Source organism: Cynocephalus volans, chromosome X (genome assembly GCF_027409185.1).
Source record: "Cynocephalus volans isolate mCynVol1 chromosome X, mCynVol1.pri, whole genome shotgun sequence".
Lineage (NCBI taxonomy): Eukaryota > Metazoa > Chordata > Mammalia > Dermoptera > Cynocephalidae > Cynocephalus > Cynocephalus volans.
In genome coordinates, this window is record NC_084478.1 from 108837067 (window position 1) to 108854761 (window position 17695).

General features: G+C 42.2%; 1 protein-coding gene across 1 annotated transcript; it reads left to right on the plus strand.

The window, feature by feature from the left end:
* Positions 1-2280: 2280 nt before the first annotated feature.
* ARL13A (ADP ribosylation factor like GTPase 13A) lies at positions 2281-12683 on the plus strand. The gene is made up of 7 exons (XM_063084703.1): positions 2281-2336; positions 2720-2790; positions 7927-8176; positions 9039-9144; positions 9772-9944; positions 10578-10668; positions 12672-12683. Exons 1-7 carry the CDS (start codon positions 2281-2283, stop codon positions 12681-12683), a joined length of 759 nt encoding a protein of 252 aa, XP_062940773.1.
* The last annotated feature ends 5012 nt before the right edge of the window (positions 12684-17695 follow it).

A 17695-nucleotide genomic window follows, 5' to 3' on the forward strand; every position in this document is an offset into this window, starting at 1 on the left:
AAGTGTGGAGCATTCTACAAAATACCTGGTCAGTACTCCTGTCAAGGTCAACAAAAACAAAAAAAAGTCTGAGCAACTTAGGTAAAAACTAAGGAAATCTGAATGACTTATGGACTTTAGTTAATAATAATGTATTAATACTAGTTCATTAATTGCAACAAATGTACCATACTAACGGAAGATGTTAATAATAAAGGAAAATGGAGGTGGGGTATATGGGAGCTCTGTACTACCTTTTGCAATTTTTCTGTATATCTAAAACCATTCTAAAAAATAAAGTTTATTTTTTTAAAAAGTTCACTAGAAAAGAATAAGTAGGATACAATTTGGACAAAAAAGACAAGAGAAGCCCAGAGCAGAGGCACTTTCTCTGGTACCTGAGGTCTTCCCAGTCACAAGGCTGGGAGACTTTTGACTTAATACATGGACTCTGAAGCCAGACTGCCTAGGTTTGAATTCTGCCCTTACCATTTACTAGCTGGATAACTTCAGCAAGTTATTCAACCTCTTTGTGAACTTCATCTCTTAAAAGTAGGAATGATAGTCCCTATTTTGTCATGTTGTAACAAAAATTAAATGAATTAATATGTATAAAGTGCTTAAATGGGCACTGGCACACAGTAAATTCTATATAAATATTGTGTAAAATAAATAAAAACTACAATGACTAAAAGTTCATTTAGTAATTAGCCATAATCACACAAGGTAAGGAGATGTGAGTTTGGTTGCTATGAACCAGGTAACAGTTGCCATAGATATGTCAGAACCTTGACAGCCATTGTTAGCACAGGTCATACCCTTTACAAGTGGTCAGCTGACCTGTGTTAATCTGGCAAGAAGGCTAGAAAGCTCAATCTATTACTCTATAGATTTTACATCTTTCACCCAAAAAGAACCAACTTTCTATCAGATAATTAACCACCTCAAGGTAAGCCAAATATTTCATTACCTTTATTTTACAGATAAGAAATCTGAAAATGGTAGGTTTCATTTAGGTGATTTCACTCCAGGCTACCCAGGAGAGGCACTAGAAATAAAAGGACCAGTAATCCCTAGTTCAATCATTTTCCCACTTGGTTATCCTATCTACCTTTCCTTGTAAAAGAAGGATTTGTGTGATGCCAATTCGACCCTAGTTGGTGGCACTGACAAATATAGAGTTTGAGATCAAGCTAGAAAACTCTGCCAATCATCAGGAAATAAACATTAAGCTGTTACCGGCCTCATCTCAAAGGGAGATGGCTACCATAGAACCCAGACAATTAGGCTGTGGTGTTTCAGGCTCCAGTTCTTATCAACTTCATGAGCAAAACTGGAGTTAGGCTGGTTTTGATCACAGGCCATACATAAAGTTTCTGTTTTGTCTTGCATAAGCCAAAGCCATTCTCCAGGAGATCCTTATGGGAAGCTGAATGATCTCCTAGGGAGTAAGCTGTGCTCTAAGAAATGTTACGAAATGTGAGTCCCTAAATGGGAATGGCAATTTTCCCAAGCAGAGGATGACTGGGTGACTCTGTAGAACCCTGCTAAGTTATCCACATAAATAAAATGTGGTATATCTATACAATGGAACATTATTCAGCCATAAAATTTATTTTATTTAGGCAATCACTTCCAAATCTGGCTGCACATTTGAATCATCTGGGAAACATATGCAGATTCCTGGAAATCTTTGAGAGTGGGGCACCTAGATTGATGTTTGAAATCCATTAGACTAGATGATCTCTAAGGTCCCTTACAGTTTTAGAAATTGTATAAAATCTGATAGTGGCCACCAACACCCACATCTTTGAAGCAGAGGCAGTAAGAGAACTAAGCCCAATGGATAGTTGTTGTTACTTAGAACATATTTCCCAATAGGTCCTTCTGGAAACCTAAGCTGGTTCTTCTCCAAGACATCATCCCACCACCTCCCCAAGGTTGAATAAAGATATTCCCAACAGGGATGAACTATGACTGAAGGCAGAGGCCACACCTGATTGTGTCTGTGTGGGTTACTTTAATAAGAAATCACCCCATTTTGCAGGAAGCTACTTATTAGCACAGAACCTGCCACTGGAGTTGAGGATAACTAGTCCCTCCCTCTATGGCATCTATAGACAAGTTGGATATAAGAATGGAGTAACAGACTTCTAACAGTCCCAGACTTTCTGTTTAGCAGACTTCTAACAGTCCCAGACTTTCTGTTTAGCAGACTTCTAACAGTCCCAGACTTTCTGTTTAGCAGACTTCTAACAGTCCCAGACTTTCTGTTTCTTCCTTTAAGAACCAAGTTGAATCATGTTCCACCTACTGACTTCCTCCTGGTCTTGGCTAAAGACAACCGAAGAGACACGGTAATATTACAGTTATTTCTCTAGACCTATTCCACAATTTTCTCCCATGTATCTGCTCACAGTCCCTCAAGGGACAAATCTTCATGATATATATTGTTAGGGGAAGTGATTATGCAGTGTTTTCAAGACTGGGGTGAGGGTTGAGAGAGGATAGCCAATTCTACAAGGTAAGCGAATCAGGGAAGAAAAGCATACTTGGAGGCTGGAGGGAGGGGTTCCCACACCACCTTCTATCTACCACCTTGGCTGGGCCTTTTATGGTACATGCATTGGGACTACTGTAGGCAGAGCCCCAAACACCATGGAAGAGTAGAATTCTTTGTTTAGCCTAAAAACTAACAGTGTTTTTAATGCTTTGGTTCATTTTTCTTTTCCATTTCCAGGAAAATGAACATCATCGTCATTGGCTTGGACAACTCTGGAAAAACTGTTCTTGTGGAGGCAGTCCAAAGATGTAAGGAACTAAGCAGTAGACACTGGTGTAGGTCTTCCATATACCCCGGTGTCCGGTGAAATAATCATTCCTTCTTAGTCTTACTTCATGGCCCTCAGTTTCCCTCTTTTTGAGGATAAACACCTCCACACACACACACACACACACACACACACACACACACACACTCACACACACACACTCACACTCACACTCACTCACTCACTCACTCTCCTCCTTCTCTTCCTCCTCCTCCGCCCCGCCCCCAGGTGTTATCAGCCTGTTTATGTCTGTCACCTGGTCCCTTTACAAAGACATCCTAATTGAAAGTCCTCTCATAGTGTCAATATGAATGAGCACAAACTATGTAAAGCATTGCAGTCAATTATGAAGGATAGCATGTTTGAAATAGTGTCTTGTTTCAGAGCTCAATTAAAGTGGAATTTGGTCTAGATAAGACAGACAAGTGTGGGATGATAAAGAAGTTTAATAACATGAAATTCTTTGTGACAGCTAATATAGAGAGTTGGAGCTTGAGAAATGTCAGTTCAGAGATGTGCAAGTTTAATATCAAATCTTCAGCTTAATACCTTGACATTTCAAGAAGCGGTTACACAGAATTTCAGGAAGCTACTATACTAGTTGTGAGGACCCAGCTAACTGCTAGTCAATCAGTCAAAGAGGCCAGCACTATGTCTGGCATAGGTCACCCTCCACCAATGTTTACTGAACAAACGAAGGGTATGATGATGTGGCTGAGTTTTATATAACCTGACAGCCCTCAGCAAAGTCCAGGAAAGGGCTAACCTGACTCCTGCCACTGGCCTACTAGGAGCCCTCATCAATTTCCTTGCACTGGGGCTGGCCTGTTAGCTCAGTTGGTTAGAGTGTGGTGCTAACAACACCAAGGTCCAGGACTCAATCTCTGTACCAACCAGTCACCCACCCTCCCCCCAAAAATTTCCCTGAACTATACCAACAGCCTTTTGGCTGATCTCACCATCTCCAGTTGTCCCCCCAGTATTCAGTCCGCACAGTTACCAGGACTTAATGCAAAAATCTGATCATGGCACTTCCTGGTCAAAACTTTTCAATGCCTCCATATCATTTTCAAAATAAAATTTAAGTTCCTCAGCGCCACACAAGGCCCTCCACGATTTGGTCCCTGACTCCTCCTCCAGCTTCATTTCCCATGCTCTCCACATATGCCTACTGATAGACCCAAAACAAATGATTTGCCATTCTTCTGCCATCACACTGTTCTAGCTCACGTGACCACACTTTCTGTACATGCTGTCCCACTACCTAGCATTTCATCCCATTATCTACCTACTTAAGCAAATGCCTCATGTGGAAGCTTGACCTGAGGAAAGCTTCTCTAAGCCCCAGCACCTCCTTCCTTGGCTCCCACCTCTATCCCATGCATCCCTCTAGCACGCACTTCTCACAACATCATTGCGCATCTGCAAGTCCATCCCCTAGACTGTGAGCCCCTTGAGGAGAAGTAATGGATCTTTTCATCCCTGTACCTTTAGCCTCTGTACTTTTTAGTATGTCCAGGGAGGTACTCAATGAATATTTGTGGAATGAATATTCTCCCCATTCCACTATTCCCCTGAAGCTACATGTTGCCATTTTATAACTTCTTCCCGTCCCAGTAGCAGCTCCAAGCATCATATTTTAGCCAATGGTACAGCCTAGTATCCCCCCCACAGGCAGCAAGCTTGCTTGATTCCTTGCCTCTCCTGATTCTCTGATAGGCAGAAATGGTAAGAAGGTAAACAGCAGCAGGAAAATCAAGGAGCCAGAATAAATAACAGGATTACTGATTAAAGTGGGAATACTTTTCTACAGCCCCAACTTAGCCTCTCCCCTGGATGCCCATTCAGTCTGGGTGGGGCCTGGGAATCTTTTTTTTTAAGATTTTTTTTTATTGATTATGAATATTCATGGGGTACAAAGCAAATTGTCACCACTTGTGCCTAAGATGTGTTGGCCAGATCCATACTGACAGCATGCCCATTACCACAAATTATGATTATAGCCGTCCCCCACCCAATTATCCCCCCAATTATCCCCGACCTCCCTCCCCATCCCCCTTTCCCCACTCCACCTTGTATCCCTAGGTATGTTCTCTCCCTCAGCAAGTCCAACGCACCACTGTGGTCTTTCCTTCCTTCTTTTGGGAATCTATATTTTAAGAACTCCCCAGGTGTTTCTGATGGCTAGCCAGCTTTGGGAAGCACTCATCTGGAATAGGCCATATGCTATTTTGTCTGTGAGAATAGGGTCTGATTTCCATTCTAATTCCTAGAGGACAGTGCCTAGAGTCTATTTAACTTATTTTGTTACTACATAACTTGCCTTGTGCTCAGAGAATAACTTGGGGCTGATTCTAAATGTATTGGTTTATGGTTGTGACTTCATTCACAGAGAAGTTTTTAATGGGCACTGACATCACATTCTAAAGAATGTCTCAGGCCACCTCTGTCCGTGCAAGACGACCAGAGTCAATCTAGTAGGTTGCTCTGTACCCAAAATTGAATAGCTCACCTCCGTGCTCCTCCAAATGTTTTTAAGACGTTTGTGAAGAACAGTTAATTGCCTAGGACAGAAATTCTAATCTGCAAGTGGTAACCTAAATGAATAATTGAAGATGCCAACCAAATATTTTGGCACACAAGCCATTATTATTGATGACACCATTCACTGTAACTGTTTTGTATGGCATGGTCACATGGGGCAAGAAACCCACGTATGAGCACAAGCAGCTGCACTAAATGAGAACATTTAGCCCAGTGCCTCTCAAACCCAGCTATGCATTTCAATCACCTGGGGAGCTTATTAAAAAATATGATACTTGAATCCCACCACAGATCTATGGAGTCAAACCCTTAGAGGCCTAGTTTCATAGGTTTTAAAAGCTCCACAGGTGTACATGGAGGATGGTGACTACTGAGAGCCAATGATCACAATCACCTGGGGAGCTTTCAAACTGCCCAGGGACCTAGAGGTTCAAATACTTTGGGCTGGGGAGGGCCCATGGAATCTACATCTTAAGCTCACCAGATGATGCTGAGACATATCCAGGCATGAGTTTTGTGGCTCTCTAGGGCAATGGTTCTCAAGCTTTAAAGCACAGAATAATCATGTGGGGATTTTGTTAACTACAGGGAGTTCGTTAAAGATACAAATGCTTGGGTCCCAAGCCTAGAGATTCTGATTCATTTGGTCTAGGGTAGGCTTTAACAATCACTTCCACGTAACTCTGGAGCAAATGGTCCCCAGACAATGCTTTATCTCTGCTAGGGATATAGAGATGAGTTAGATTTAGTACCTGTCCTCAGGGTGTTTATAAATTAAAAGAGGGAAGGTGAAAAATGTAAATTGTCAGGGACAACTGCTCATGGCATCCAGGGTTCACCAACCCTGTATTATTGAAGGAATTGGTAGGGTTTCAAGTAAAAAGGAAAAAAAAAAAAAAAAAAACTAGGGAAAATATTTTTTGCTCTGACAGGGAAAAATAATATAAAGCTTGTCTCAATGTAGGAAACAAGATTTTTAAATTACCTTAGAGTTCTAATCTATTCACTTATTATTTTTAAGTAGTCTAATACAGACAGCCAATTTCACATCAAAGTTGTGACTGAAAATTATGTTATCTGAAAGCTATAATTAAAAAGATCATTGACTAACATGAAACCAAAAGAGGTGTTATGAAATCACATTAAAACATAATATACACATACACACACACAGAGGTATATATCTATACTCATAAATGTGTGTGTAATCATACATTTCCAAAGATCTTAAAGCATATTACTAACTACTCACCTAAATGACTCTTTTTGGCAATCCTATGAAAAATGTCACAGGCAGATCTGACACTACAAATAAGATACTGATTCTGATCTTAGCACTCCCAGGTATGAGTGTAGAGAATCTATAAAATCATTTTGCTACTAACACGGGCAGAGCGCTAGACCAGAACTGTCAGTTCAACAGACTGGAACGCATATAAAGCTTGTCATTTTGAACTGCATTTCTATTGGAGCTGAATGAGGTATGGAATTCCTTAAGGGATTTTATATTCTGTCCATAGCTTTTAAAGGAGAAATGTATGAATCTGGCATGGTTTGTTGGACGAGTATGTGGAAGAAGACTTCATGTCCTCATCCACAGTAACAGCCACCATAAACATTTATTTAATACCTACCCTGTGCTTACTGTGTGTAACGTAACACAGAGCACACACCCCCACCTCACAGAGCTTATATTTAAGTTGGGGAGACAGGGCAAACACAGAAAGAGGTGAAGGACCAGTTCAAAAGACCATGTGCTGAGAGAGAAAAGTGAGAGCTTGGGCAAGTCAGAGAGGACTTCCTAAAGAAAGTGGTACTTGAGCTGGGCCTTGAAGAAAGGGTAGCAGAGGACTTCCTGCTCATTCATTCATTCAGCAAATATTTATTGAGTGCCTGTGTACTAGCTGCTGTGCTTGGCATCATGATTATAATGGTGAATAAAACTGAAAGGGTTCCTGTCCTGTTGTAGTTTATAACCCACATAAGCAAACCATAGAATTTATAGCACTGTAATATATACTATGATGATGGTAAGCCCAGAAGATGGTAAGCACCTTATCCAGACTGGGGATATGGTGTGAGGGAAAACTTTCTAGACTAAACAAGATCTAAATTGATATTTTAAAAAACAGATGTTAACCAAGCAAAGAGTAGTAGAAGAGTGTTCCAAGCAGAGGGACTAGGATCTTGTGAATGCCCAGGGTGAGAGACAGCATGGCACTTATGTAGAGTAGGGGGAGTGTGGGCAAAGGACTAGAGGGAGGCACAGACTGGGTGTGTACCAGGGACAGTGTGGCCACCAGTAAAGTTAGAGTGCTAGGAGATAGGTCTGGCAGGTTGGGAGGCAAAGGAATCTGTATTCTATCCTGGGAGCAGTGGGCACTCACTGAAGGTTACTGAGCCAGGAGAGGGTAGCATGGGCAAATCAATGGCTTCAGAAGATGAATCCATATGAGCAGAATGCTTCAATAGGATTTCTCAGCGCAGGCTCTAGTCAAGGTTCAAGAAATTCTTTGATCTAACTGTATTTCTCTTCTTTGTGGTTGCTTTTCCTCTCCTCCCCTACACATAGTATTTCCCAGTAGGACAGACGATTGTACAAAATTGAAACTGACTACACTCCTCTTCGATGAGTATGAAGTTTGCTTCTGTGACCTGAATGGAGACCTGAAGAGCCGAGAAATGTGGCCAAACTACTATGCGCAGACACACGGGATTGTTTTTGTTGTGGATTCCAGTGACTTGGGACGCATGCAAGAAGTGAAGATCATCTTAACACATCTTCTGACTGATAAAAGAGTGGCAGGGAAACCCTTCTTACTGTAAGATCCTGCCTTTGTGCCCTATTTCCCCTTCCCAGTTTGTACCTTAAGAGAAGTACAGAGATGGAGGGCTGGGTGGTCCCTTTCTCACACCCAGCTAGACCTCCTGCTACCTTAGGCTCAGTGAGGTGGAGTGGCCCAGTCCTCTAGGGACAATTTTCAAGAGTCACTTTCTAGCACACATAGTCACGGGCAACATTTTCTTAATTGCGCAAAGGTGACTGTGAAGGTAATCAAAGGGAAATGGATAGTGATATCTGGATCTACCACACCCGTCCCTTGACACTTCCTGAAGACTGCCTTCTGGAATTTGCTTCTCACCTGTTCTGGTTTCAGTCTCTGATCCTGAGACTCACAATGGCAGAGACCCACTCCTATTTTGTATAACCAATTCCAATGGCCTCCTCCCTTAGTGGACTGCTTAAGTTATATAACTAGCACTTAATCCAGGGTGATAATGCAGGTGGCCAGCCAATCCTTACCTCTATGCCTCAACTCCTTTTGCCTTTTTCATTCCTCATTAGCAACCCCAACTAGAACATGAATAGAGTTTGGGAAAGGATGTAAAAACTCCAAATCTGTTCATATCCCAGTTAGCAATTAAAGTATGATGGCATGATTGTAGGGGAAGTGAGAAATGAGCCTTGGGGATTATCATGGATTCAAATTATTTGCGCTATTATTTCCTCCACTGAGAGTTGGCTAGAAAAATTTCTGGCTTATCTCATTGGGTATGTCTTTAAACCTAATTCCTGGGTATGTAGCAATTGTATCAGAATTGGTTCTCTTTCCCTGTCCTTTACTTCTATTTCATTTTCACTCTCCCACTCCTTTCCTCCCTCTCTCATATGCCCTGTTCTAGCCTGGCAAACAAACAAGACAAGAAAGACGCCCTCCTGCCTTCATCTATTATTGAATATCTACTACTGGAAAGGCTAGTGAGTGAGAATAAGTCCCTATTCCGAGTGGTAAGTGTCAACCCCTTCCTTCTCTCTTCCTCTAGAGCCCAGCTGATGCAGCCCTTGGCCCATTCCATAATCAGCCCCATATGCTGGGTTTGGAGCAAAGTCCGTCTCTTCCAGGCAATATCTACTGTGATGATTTCTGACTTGATAGTAACAAATATCACATTCTGCCTTCAAAATAGCTCTATAGGGCCGAGCCCGTGGCGCACTCGGGAGAGTGCAGCGCTGGGAGCGCGGCGATGCTCCCGCCGCGGGTTCGGATCCTATATGAGAATGGCCGGTGCACTCACTGGCTGAGTGCCAGTCACGAAAAAGACAAAAAAAAAAAAAAAAAAAAATAGCTCTATAAAGTAGGAAGTTTTAATATTCCCATTTTATGGATAAGAAAGCTAAGGCTCAGAGACTCTAAGTGACTTGCTCAAGCTCACACATCCAAGACACCATAACCACTTTATTAAAGGATCTCAGCTTGTGTCTTTCATTTAGCTCATCAGATGTGAATGCTGGCTGTCTCCTAGGAAGTCTTAGAAGAATTTCTGTGTACCTCTGCTCTTTGGATGAGAGTGATTGGGCCTCTGGCCCCCAGGGGTCCCTAACTCTAGGTCTGAAGCTTTCTCTTTTTTGTCACAGGAGCCATGTTCAGCCATCAGTAACTTCCAAAGGAAGAACAATCAGCCCATGATTGAAGGATTGCACTGGCTATTAGCTGCCATTGGGGATAAATATGAAGAACTGTATACTCGCCACCAGATGCCCAACTCAAGCATCCCAATCTTCAAGAACACTAGAGGCTCTGGAGAAAGGTGCTTGCCAAACAGATACTAAGATGCCTCTATTAGGTTTACTGATAAGAACAGAAGCAGGAGTCACTCTTCAACAAGAGCAGGGAGTTCTGGGATGTGTTTCGATTCTGGGCAGTGCTGGACAATCCTCTCAACATCAGTTGGCCCAAACGGGGCTAAAGCAGTGCCCACCAACATTCCAACATTGTTAGTTAGCTACACCCCCACCCCTGGCACAACTTGAGTGATCATGTGAGTGGGATGAGTTGTATAAAAGTAAAGCCAACTTATCAGCATTAGAGCTTCTCCAAAACAGGGTTTCTATTCTTGGATGTGCCATGTGAAGGAGAAAAAGAACATGAGCCCCTTAAGGAGCCTATTGGCATTATTCTATGGATGAATATCATGGAACTACTCCATATTCTCAGCCTCCAGTTTTCTGGTCCTCCCAACAATGAGGAATGATGGGAGAGGACAGAAAAAGAAAACATGATATAATCAGGGTTTTGAGGAGTAAGAGGCCAAAATGTCCTTTTGCTCTGTTGTCACTTTCATTGCCCAAAGGCATATGGCAGGGATGAGGTAGTAGCTGCATTAGATAAAGCAGCTTGAAGTGTGTTTCTACTACTGCTTTGTCCTTTCCATCTTCTCCAGCTTCTCAACCATAATGGGAATGTCCAAAAAGAAAAGAAAGCATTCAGGACAATGCACAGTAGAAGCTAGCCTCCTAAAGCCAATCCTACAGGTAAACGGCACTTTAAATATATTGCCCCAGAGAACAATTCCTGAACTCTTGGGCACCAACTGACTTTTACCCCCAATCTTCTTGCTGTACAGAAATCAGTAACATTTGATTTAGATGATCCCATGGAGGAAGGTGAATGTTCTGAGGGAAATGGAGCTGAGAATGCTACTGAGCCTCACTGCAATCAAAATGATAACTTACAGACTCCAGCTCCATATGCTGATGACAATCTTTTTGAAGGTAATGCTGGATCAGTTGTTAGAAAAGAAATATAGGCTTTCCTTTGCAATTTCTACAACAGTATTACTATTTTGATTCTGAAACTCTTTTCTCATGCTAAGATTAGTAGTTAGGAGAAGGAGAAGTGAAAGAAGTACAGGGACAGTATTTGGGGACCACTTTCTGATAACCCAGTATGATGCCCCAGCACTAGTTGACAGTGGTGGAAGTACAAATTGGTACCTTTTTTTTGTAGTTTAGCTGTCTCCCTCGCTCCCTTTTCCATATATACACATATGTACATATATACACACACGTATGTATATATACATACATATATACAATACACATACATATGCACGTGCATACACATACATGCGCACATACATATATATGTATATATACATATATATCAAGAACTTTAAAAATGTAGATACCTGTTGAAACAGTAATCTCATTTCTTGAGCTAAATCCAAAGATAATCTTATAAGCGCCCAAAAAAAGTATGCTCAAGGATGTTCTATCACAGCATTGTGTACAACAACTAAAAGCTAGAAACAACCTAACTGTCCAACAAGAGGGAATGGCTAAATCAATTATGATACATCTACACAATGAAATGCAGACATTAAAAAGGCTAATGTTGACTTATATTTACTGACATAGAAAGTTTTCCACAACCTGACATTTTGTTAAGAAAACAGCAAGTTTGACTACAGGATGTACAGCATGATGATATACATGCATAGAGATAGCTGGAGAGACATCACCAAAATATGAGCAGTGGTTTCCTCTAGGGGTGAGATGGCAGGTGATTTTGAGAACTAAAAGGCCTAGGTGACTTTCTTTGGATTTCTGTTTTATTGGGAAAAAAAATTGTTTTTATAATAAGCAGATATCATTTATCCCAATAAAGGCATTTTTTAAAAAGCTGTGAGGGCTTGAAGGTTCACTGTTAACAGCCACTCATTCTCAGTGTTCCTTGGGACTCCAGTCTCCAAGACTGTCAACTGTCAATATTATGTCAACTCAGCTCTAAAAGGGATCTGGCCCTTCAGGTTACCCTGAAGCCACGGGTTGTTATACCTACATGGAGAGGCCTGGATCTGGCCAGGCCCACTAAGGAGGAGATATGCACTGCTCTGGGGATAAGGGGTGAGGATGAGAGCTGAGTAGAAGGAATCTGGTAGAAGAGAAGAGAAAGTGTTTTTCTGGATGTCAGCAACTACCCCTAAATCTTTGTCCAAAACTGAAATCTATTTTCATTTCTATAACCTCAGAACCCAGGATGAAAAAGAGAATGTATTCATGGGACACAGAAGAGATGTTACTGGACAATCCCTCTGATGAAGCATTTGGTTCCTGTGGTTAGTATTCCTTAAATGAAGGGTAGAAGGGAAAGGGCAAGAGTGAGAGAAAGTATGAGGCTGGGGCAGAGGGTGGGCACCTCATGGGGTACAGTCTCACCCCCTTGAAAACTGTTCAACAACCTCCTACCCTGACGTGGTCTGAGGACAGGAAACCTGGCACTTGGTTGTGCTTTCAGTGACTATTTTCTTTCTCTTATTAGACTTTTAACAGACTAAAGAGAAAAACGAAGGGAAACCAAAAGAAACATCTAATATCCCCTCCTCAGCCAGTGGGCTCATCTCCAGAACCATCAGGACAACTCAGCTTTTTAACTTCTATTTGATATACCTCCATAGTCCCCATACAACTCCACCTACTCTAACGTCACATCCCTGAGAACCCCCATTGTCCCTGTATATCTATATTCTAATTAGCCAGCAAATTAATCCTATACCTACCAAAAGGCTCAAGAAAAGTTAGGATGCATCTATTTGAGAATAAAGACCACCTTGGCAAAAAAGAATAGAGACTTTACATCTTTGTACCCAGAGGCTCCTAACAAAGTCCACTGACAGTATGTTGTGGGTGACCAACTGAAATTGAGCCTTAGAAGTACAGGGTTAGTTTAGAATTACTTTAAGGTTCTTGGGTATAAATGGACTGGCAAAAATAAACAGGACTTCTTTACTGAGAAATATGCTCTTCTGAATCATCTTCTGTCACATCTCCACAAACAGCTCGGTTTTAAAAGTCCCAGCCACTGTCTGCGAAGCCCAGCAACAATTGCTTTGCTGTCCCTTCAGGAACAGCAACTGCTGCCTCTCCTAACTCTCTGGTTAGGTACGCAAAAAATGTAGGTGCTTGAATGCATTCAACCTCCATCCCAAGGATGGTAGTGGTGGTAGTTATTTACTATCACTACTATTTTCACCATGAGTACCACACCCACCATTTATTGAGTGCCTTCTGGATACCAGGCACAGTGCTAAGGTGCTAAGTTCTTCACATCCATTATCTTATTCACAACAATGCCTGGGGATAGGCACTATACCTGACTCCATTTTACAGATGAGGAAACTAGGGGGAAGAGGAGTTGAATAACTTGTCCAAGGTTCCACAGTCTGTAAAAAGCAGAGCAGGGAATTGAATCCAGGTTTGACTCTTGATCTACTGTAGGCCAGAAAGACCTACTTATGCTTTTTTCAAATTCCATCCAGAAAGAGAAAGCTATATCCAGGAAAAACTGCAGAAGTGTATCCATGCCCATGTCAGGAGAATTATGTTAATATCAATTAGCACAACAATAGTGGTAGCAGACATGGTTGACTAAGCACTTCCATTTGCCAGGTGCTTTACACATACAGTCATGTAACAATTGACAGGGATATGTTCCAAGAAATGCTTCGTTAGGCAATTTTGTGTTGTACAAACATCATAGAGTGCACTGCACAAACCTAGATGGTATAGCCCACTACACACCTAAGCTGTATGGCACAGCCAGTATAATCTTGAGACCATTGTCATATATGTGGTCCATCAGTCACTGAAACATCATCATGTGGCACATGACTGTATTATGGTCTTTCATCCTCACAAAGCTATGAAGTTGGTTCTATTATCACCACAATACAGAGGCAGAAACTGATGTTTAGAGAAGTCAAATAATTTGTCCAAGGGCACCCATGAGGAGGTGGCAGAACTAGTTTTCCAACTAAGGTCCGACTCCATAACACGTTCTCTTAGTTCTACCTTATACCATGTCACCAAGCAGTATAAACCAACTAACCCATCGTGTAGGGGATAGAAACCTTGCACAGAAAGATCTGTCTTACAACTTATCTGGAAGGTCTGACACTAAGGCTGCATCAATTGCTCTTAACTCCAAGGGAAGCACCCAGGCACCTCATGAGTCTTTAACAGGGTTCTGAAGCTCAGCTTTTTAGTCACAGAGCTAGAAGGAATCTTATAGCACCTCTAGTCCAATCCCTGTTGTTATGCAGATGAGGAATTTGGGGTACAAAGAGGTTAAGTGACTTGCACAGATGGTACAGCTGATCACTGGCAGAGCTGCTCCTAAAATCCAGATCTCCATGTACCTAAGCCAGTGCTCTACCCTATACAAAAATACTGCATCCTGCTGCGTCTTCAGCCACTCGGCTCATCTACTTTCCTCCAATTTGCCCGACAAATATCACTACAAAATTCTTCTGGCAATCATTTTCACCCAGGGTTGCAGCAAACCTCTCTACCGAAGAAGAGTTTTATCAGGCAGGATACTACAATTCAGCAAACCATGGTGTATTAGTCCGTTTGTGTTGCTACAACAGAAATACCTGAGACTGGGTAATTTATAAAGAACAGAGGTTTATTTGGCTTACGATTCTGGGATAGCTGCATCTGGCACGGGCCTCAGGCTGCTTCTACTCATGGTGGAAAGTGGCAGGCAGCTGGCGGGTACAAGCAGATCACATGGTGAGAGGAAGCGAGAGAGAGAGAGGAGGTGCCAGGTTCCTTTAAATGACAAGCTCTGGCAGGAACTAATACAGTGAGAACTCATTCACTACCCCTCCTCCCCCAGGGAGAGCATTACTCCATTGATGAGGGATCTGCCCCCATGACTCAAACAGCTTCCAGCACTGTGGCATTGGAGATCAGATTTCCACATGAGTTTTGGCAGGGACAACACATCCAAACTCTATCATACGGTTCTTTAAAAAAAAAAAAAATTGAACCATCTACATTTCTCTTTATGGCATATGTGTTTATGAGGCAGATGTACTTTCTCAGCCAACAGGGAAGGGGACGTGGATGGGAAAAGGGGATGGCTGTGCACCCTATGAATGTGAGCAGGGCAGAGAATTTAGGTTGAACCACCTCCAACAAAACTGAATTCCAGTATATTGGCACATTTCCCTTCGTGAAATGTATGTGTTCCTGGGTGTCAACCAAATCTTCCTATGTAGAATCTATCAATCACAAAATGTTATTTAAAGAATACCCCCACCCCCAATACAGCTAGTATATCCTTATTCATGTTAAAGCAAATTTGAGTGAATCTCAATTTTGTTGCTACAGGCTGTTAATATCTTTTCCAAACCCCTTTTCAAGCTAGGTGACTTGGCCATTTCCCCCAGTGAAGACAGGAGTAACAGAACCTATCTCACGGGCCTGTTGTGAAGCTTAAAGGGGATACTCTGTACAAAAATGTTTAGCATAGGGCCTGGTACATCTTAAGTAGCTTGTTAAATATTAGCTATTATGATTTAGGGGAAGAGCTCGTTCAGATCATTAGAAAGCTATACCCGCCCTTCTGGAAGAGGTATCCTCTTTTCTGTAAAGTATTTGAAGAGCTGTCTTAGATTCTTAGATTCTATGTACAGAGAGCATAAAGAAGCTATGGTAATTATAACCATTGTCTCCCGTATCCTCTTCTTGGAGAATCCCAAATCTGCCAAAGAAGCTTTACAAATCTGTATCTCAGTACAGCAACCAGGAGACCAAGATAAGGATCGTTTCTTGAGCCCACAGGGCAAATTTTCTTGAGGTTTCTCTTCACTAGTTGTTAATGTCTTGGCCTCCTTCTAGGAGGACCAAAGAGCCTAGCTCTGGTCAGACGCACTTCAAGCATATGACCCTGGCCCATCATTCAACAAGCCCCACACGGCTCTGGGTGCTTGTCCATTTTGCCTTTCAAGACAGACCTGGGCAGACTACGGAATTCACTATGAATAGGTAGAGGGGTCTCTCTGCTCTGAATGGTTTTCAACTCCTGCACTCCAGTCCCCATTCTTCATTCACATATTATTTCTACCCACCAGCAGTACCCTGTCATCAGGGTTGCTAAGCAGTCTATGATCCGTAGAACATGGGTCATAATGTTACCACACAATAAAAGGTAAGAAAGAACAGTGATAATTTCGGGTTGGAGCATGGAACCCAGTAGTAGCTGACCTAGCCATAAAACCCCCAGAGATTTGAGTGTTGGGTGCTTAGGCCATACCTGTTTTGTTTTGAATATCACTCTTCCCTCCCAGTAATCTCTTCAAATCACTCATTTTCAAGGCAGTTGCTACTGGCAAGGTGTAATAAGTGCATTGAACACACCACTCTTCTCAGGAGAATCCTGCCAACTAGTATTCTTAACCATAGGATGCTACTGGCCAGGGCTGGAATAGGGATCAAGCCTGGACTCACTGCTTTGTTACTCAACCCTGTAAACCCTTTATTGGAAGACCCAAACTTAGATTTCTGACATGAAGAGGTGCAGACAATGAGAGCTGTCACCCAGCTTTTCAGGACTTGAAATCATCCCCTCATCCCACTTCAGTTTCATAGGTGTGCTTCGAAGAACTACGGCCATGGCAACCCTTATTCCTTTAGCCGTAATAATCCATCTTCCCACTCCCCTTGCCTTTTCTCTCATTTCAAGCTCTGCGGAAAACACAGGTGGTGTTACCCAGGTGAGAGAGAAAGCAGCAGATACTTCCTCCTATTGGCACGTAGGTAATATCAACTGAGGGTCGTGGGAGTCAGGGAGCTTGTACTTCTGCTCTTGTGCCCAGGAAGTACCTGGCTCAGGTCCAGGGAACCCAGGGAGGCTCTGCTATTGGGTGATGGGCTGAGCCATGTTAACAAAGCACTCAGACTGTGCTGTGCGCTGATGACTCAGGAATCCTACGCTCATGCTAGTTGTCACTTCCAGGAACTAAAATAGACCTCTGGTGCTAGGAGACAGGCCTTTAGGTCTGCTCACAAAAATGAGTCCAGTTCTAAGAACTGGCATTCTATTCGATACAATGGGATATTACACAGCTATTAGAGATGGCAATTATGTACACTGTGCAGATGGAAACCAGAATGTGAAATAACATTAAGTGAAAACAACAGAATAGGAAAGAGCAGGTACACATGCTGATCACAACTATGTAGAGCATACATATAGGAGTACATCTCTAAAGAACTTGAGAATAAAGAGTGCCAGAGCTGAGATTCCAAGTCCCATCCCCCAACATGTTTAATACATTTAAGAAAACTGTCATGCTAATCACACTAGGTCACAGAGACACCTGCCTGTCACCGGACACAGGAGTTCACTGATAATTTGATTCAGGGACTAGAGAACTAAATTCTAAGGGGGCCAGTGCTTTAAAATGTGGTGGATCATACCTCTTCTCCCTCCCTCTCTTACGTTCAGAACACCTATTATCATTGCAGGCTTAGCACTACAATGAGAAATTCCTTCCAAACCCCAAGCCAAGCAAACAACTCTAAGATGGGAATTTAAGGAAACTTTATTTAAACTTCTTTTAAGTCAGGCTGCTGTGTTTTAAACTAGGCTTGGTTATACTGAAAGAACTTTTTTTTTGCGAGGCTACTAGAAGTCTTCGTTTGTAAAAAGAACTGCACCTGCTACCCCTCCTGTCACTTTGTCACAAGTAGTACTTACGGTTAGTCAAAC

Excerpts from the sequence above, each read along its gene's own strand:
- ARL13A (XM_063084703.1), top strand. The coding sequence starts at position 2,281 with ATGTTCCACCTACTGACTTCCTCCTGGTCTTGGCTAAAGACAACCGAA. Across the intron at positions 2,337-2,719 it reads AAGACAACCGAAGAGACACG|GAAAATGAACATCATCGTCA; the intron begins GTAATATTACAG and ends TTCCATTTCCAG. Across the intron at positions 2,791-7,926 it reads TGTGGAGGCAGTCCAAAGAT|TATTTCCCAGTAGGACAGAC; the intron begins GTAAGGAACTAA and ends CCCTACACATAG.